Consider the following 4,201-nt stretch of genomic DNA (forward strand, 5'->3'; position numbering starts at 1 on the left):
CTACATTCGGGGGCATAATTTTTGACTGAAGTATGCAATGGGATGACCCTGTTGGGAAAGAATAGCACCAATTCCTTGCCCCGATGCATCAGTTTCGACTTGGAACTCTTGGCTAAAATCTGGTAAAGTTAGAACAGGTGTAGATCCCAACTTATCCTTAAGAGTATCAAAGGCTTGTTGTTCCTTCTCTCCACATCGGAAGGAATCCTTGCGCAACAAATCTGATAAGGGTCGAGCTAATGCAGCATAATGATGAATGAAACGTCTGTAGTAGCCCGCTAGCCCCAAAAAGCTACGAATTTTCTTGATTGAATAGGGTGGAGGCCATTGTTGAATAGCATGAATCTTGGCGGGATCAACAGACAATCCTTGGGCTGAGATAATGTGCCCCAAATAATCAACAGAAGTTTGCCCAAACAAGCACTTAGAGCGCTTGGCCACTAGATGGTGCTGGCGCAATAAATTTAATACTACAGCTAGGTGTTCCAAGTGAGCAACCCAGGAAGGACTATAAACTAGGATGTCGTCAAAGAATACCAGCACAAAACGATGCAAGTGGGGTCTAAATACCTCATTCATAGTGGCTTGGAACGTTGAGGGAGCATTAGTTAGCCCAAGCGGCATTACCAAAAATTCATAATGTCCATCATGGGTCCGAAAAGCTGTCTTAGCCACATCCTCGGGCCTGACTCTTATTTGATGGTATTCGGATAATAAATCCAGCTTAGAGAAATAATGAGCGCCATGTAGTTCGTTAAATAATTCGTCAATGGTTGGAATTGGGAAGCGATCACGGACTGTAATGGCATTCAAGGCCCGATAGTCTACACAAAACCTCCATGTCCCATCCTTCTTTCGTACCAGCAGTACTGGAGAAGAGAAAGGGCTTGTGCTAGGTTGTATCAGTCCCTCTCGGAGCATATCCGCAACAAGCTGCTCCATTACCTGCTTTTGAAAATGAGGATATCTATATGGCTTTACATTCACAGGTTGAGCCCCGGGCGCAAGATGGATTTGATGGTCCTGGTCACGCAAGGGAGGAAGGCCTGTGGGTCTCTGGAATACATCTTCAAACTTACTCAAGAGAGCAACCAATTCCACAGCTGTTTCCCTTGTATCAGGTACCTCCTCTGTAACCATCTCTAGCCTAAAGAACGAAGATATGGCATCAATGGCGGGCATTCTTCGTAGGCTATGCAACTGAATCACTTGGGTATCCGTCGGACAATCTCCCTGCCAAGTTGTTCGCGACCCATTCAATGTAAACCCGAATTCCCTAGTTGCATAATTTGTAATTACCGGTCCCAAGGTGGCCAACCATGCCACTCCCAGCACTATGTCGGATCCATGGAATGGCAAGATATATAAATCTTCCACTAGTGTATGCCCTTGGATTACCAGATTGGTTTGCCTCGCCACTGCATTACTTGGAAGGCGCTGTCCACCCACCATAACCGAGAAAATAGGAACCGACTCAATAGGAAGCTGGAGGTGCTTAGCGGCTCGAGGCTGGATGAAGTTATTTATGCTTCCTCCATCCACGAAGACCTGAACCGGCGTACCATTGACTTGGCCTGTAAATCTCAGAGTCGATGGCGAAATACCTCCAGTTAAAGCATGATAAGAAATTGACGAATGTTCTTGTAGTTCCAAACATTGCAGCTCCTCCGCAATAAAATCATCAGAGGCAAAAGGTTCTGACAATTTAGGGTCAATATCAGGTTCATTAGTGAGCAAGAAAAGCTGGGATGGAGTCTTACACTTATGTCCTGGTACAAATTTTTCCTCATAATAGAAACACAACCCACGCTCACGACGGCTTTGGACCTCTGCATGAGATATCCGCTTAATAGGAGGACGATTTGATGTTTGAGAGGCAGTAGCATTAGTGGTGAGGGAGGTGGAGGGATTTTGATTTAGGGGCACCAAGTTAGGGGTTGGTAATAAGGAAGTTGTTCGAGCAAAGCCGGGTCGGGCAGGTCCCTTTTCATCTTGGATTCGACGCTCATGGATATGGGCCAAATCAAGGGTCTCTTCGTAGGTTTTGGGCCTATAGACCAATACAGAATTCTTAATATCCTCACGAAGCCCAGAAATAAAAACGTACCATACGAGCATCAGTCATGTCGTCTGTTTCATTTGCAAGGGTCTCAAACCGCTTCTGGAACTCCGATACGGTGGTGGTTTGATGGAGCTTCGCCAGCCGTCCCTCTGCCGATTCCAATCCTTTTTGTCGAAAACGAATTCTGACCTTTGCTGCAAAGTGGTCCCAGTCCACCAATTGTTTATTTCGAAAGAGCCACCGGTACCATTCCAGCGCCTCTCCATCGAGGTAAAAGGATACGATGGTTAGCTGCTCCGATTCTGATGTTTTGTAAAATGCAAAGTAGCGCTCCACCTAAAAAATCCATGCCTCTGGATTCTCACCGCAAAACCGACCAATCTCCGGCCTGTGGCGGTGAATCGTCGCCGGAGTGACCTCCATAGTTAGGTCTGGGTTTATAACAGCGGGCGTAGCCGTTCTCCCCATAACCTCCATCAACATCGAACGTATATTAGCAATGTCCTTAGCGAACGAATTCGATGCTGCCTGAATAGATTCTTCAACGAGAGACTTGAGTTTTTGGTCATCCATAGAAGACCTCTAGATGAAAGCACCAATGGAACAAATTCAGTAATGAAACAGTAACCAAAACTCCCAAACTATATTAATAGGGACTTAGCTCAAAATTACAATTACTGATAATCCAATTGCGACTGAAAAGCAGAAAAATTACAATAGAAGTACTGGAAATAGATAACTAGAGAAGGAGATGAGGAACTAGAAGAAAAGAGGGAGAAAACAGAGAACACTCATATCAATATTGGTCTGACCCTTAATGCCCTTTTGCCTGTTGCTTTATACTCTTTTTGCCTAACCAACTTTGTCCTTATTCACGTGACCATCACCTTTCCAAACGTAATCTCCAAGTCTTTTTGGAGGAATAATTCTTCTAAAACTCCTACGTGTCTTATCCATGTGACCATCCTTTGTGGCAGCTTTATTGGCTTCCAAGTCAGCTATTTCAGTCACAACAATTACTCACCTTCTTTCTCCAAGATTTCACTAGTTCAAGTGTTCAACACTATTTTTAAGCTTCCAATAGTTCTATACTTCTATTGCTATGTAAAATCTTATCTAAGATCAACAATATATCTCAAGAAATATTAAATAAGTTGGCTATATTGGCAATCGAACAAGAATTATTAGAGAAAATCAATTATAAAAAGAAAATTATTAACAACTTTATATCTCAAAAAATTTGAAGAATAGACTTCAAATGAAAACATATCTTATAACTTTCTTTTAAAAATTTAGATCTCATATTAAATTTTGGCTTTAGGTCCCGCATGTGCTTGAGTCGCCCCTGAGTATTGCTTCCAACATTCACTCTCTAATAATATTGCTAGTGTAAAAACCCTTTTATAAAAAAACTTACTTTTATTCTGGTAAATATCCCCTACACTTAAATGTCAATTAGCTTCTAAATTTGACACCTACCAAAATTTACACAAAGCTTCATTTTGGCTAATATGGGAACCAGAAGCTGATACGACAGTGCACATTTAGTTGGTTGAGAATTAACGAGGACAACACACAGCTAAAAGATTCCAATTTGCAAATCTGAGAAAAACAAATTTATTATTTCGATAGAAACTTCCAACTAACTTCCTTCTTTGCATTTAATACTCACATGAAAGGGAAAGACTGACTCATCCAAGACTCTTGTCTTCTGCTTGTTGCACAAAAGATATTAGACAGATATTACTAATTTGGTAGGGTCATTTATTAAGATACAATGAATCCCTAAGAATTGTTTGATTTTATTGGGAAAAAAATAGATATCACTACCATATTAAAATAAAGACCCAAATTGATGAGCTATAGAGTAATAATTGTATTGTTACTTTGTAGGGAATTTTTTTTTTTTGTTCGAATATCTTTTAGTTGTACATCGTATCTCTAGATGATATCATAATTGAACTGTTAACCAAAACAACCTCTGATAAAGATTGTGGTGGAGTGGTAAGTACTCATTTATTTTTAACCAGAGGTTTTCGATTTAAGCTCTGGGTATGAAGTTATTTAAGTTAATGAGCAATTTATTCAATACGGATCCTGAATCGCGATAGGAAACCAAAAAAAAAAAAAAAAAAAAAA

At 40.8% G+C, this 4,201-nt stretch overlaps 1 protein-coding gene across 1 annotated transcript in view; it reads right to left on the reverse strand.

Annotated features, from left to right (window-relative positions):
• The window catches only part of LOC109233755, a 5,313-nt gene continuing 1,112 nt past the window's right edge, over positions 1-4,201 (reverse strand). Inside the window, exons 2-5 of the mRNA XM_019399619.1 lie at positions 2,735-2,757; positions 2,428-2,644; positions 2,157-2,364; positions 1-2,050 (exon numbers count right to left, since the gene is read on the reverse strand). Of these exons, the coding sequence (XP_019255164.1) occupies positions 1-2,050; positions 2,157-2,364; positions 2,428-2,644; positions 2,735-2,757 (2,498 nt within the window). The remainder of the gene's footprint in view (positions 2,051-2,156; positions 2,365-2,427; positions 2,645-2,734; positions 2,758-4,201) is intronic.

This window comes from Nicotiana attenuata, chromosome 10, assembly GCF_001879085.1.
Source record: "Nicotiana attenuata strain UT chromosome 10, NIATTr2, whole genome shotgun sequence".
NCBI classification, from domain to species: Eukaryota; Viridiplantae; Streptophyta; class Magnoliopsida; order Solanales; family Solanaceae; genus Nicotiana; species Nicotiana attenuata.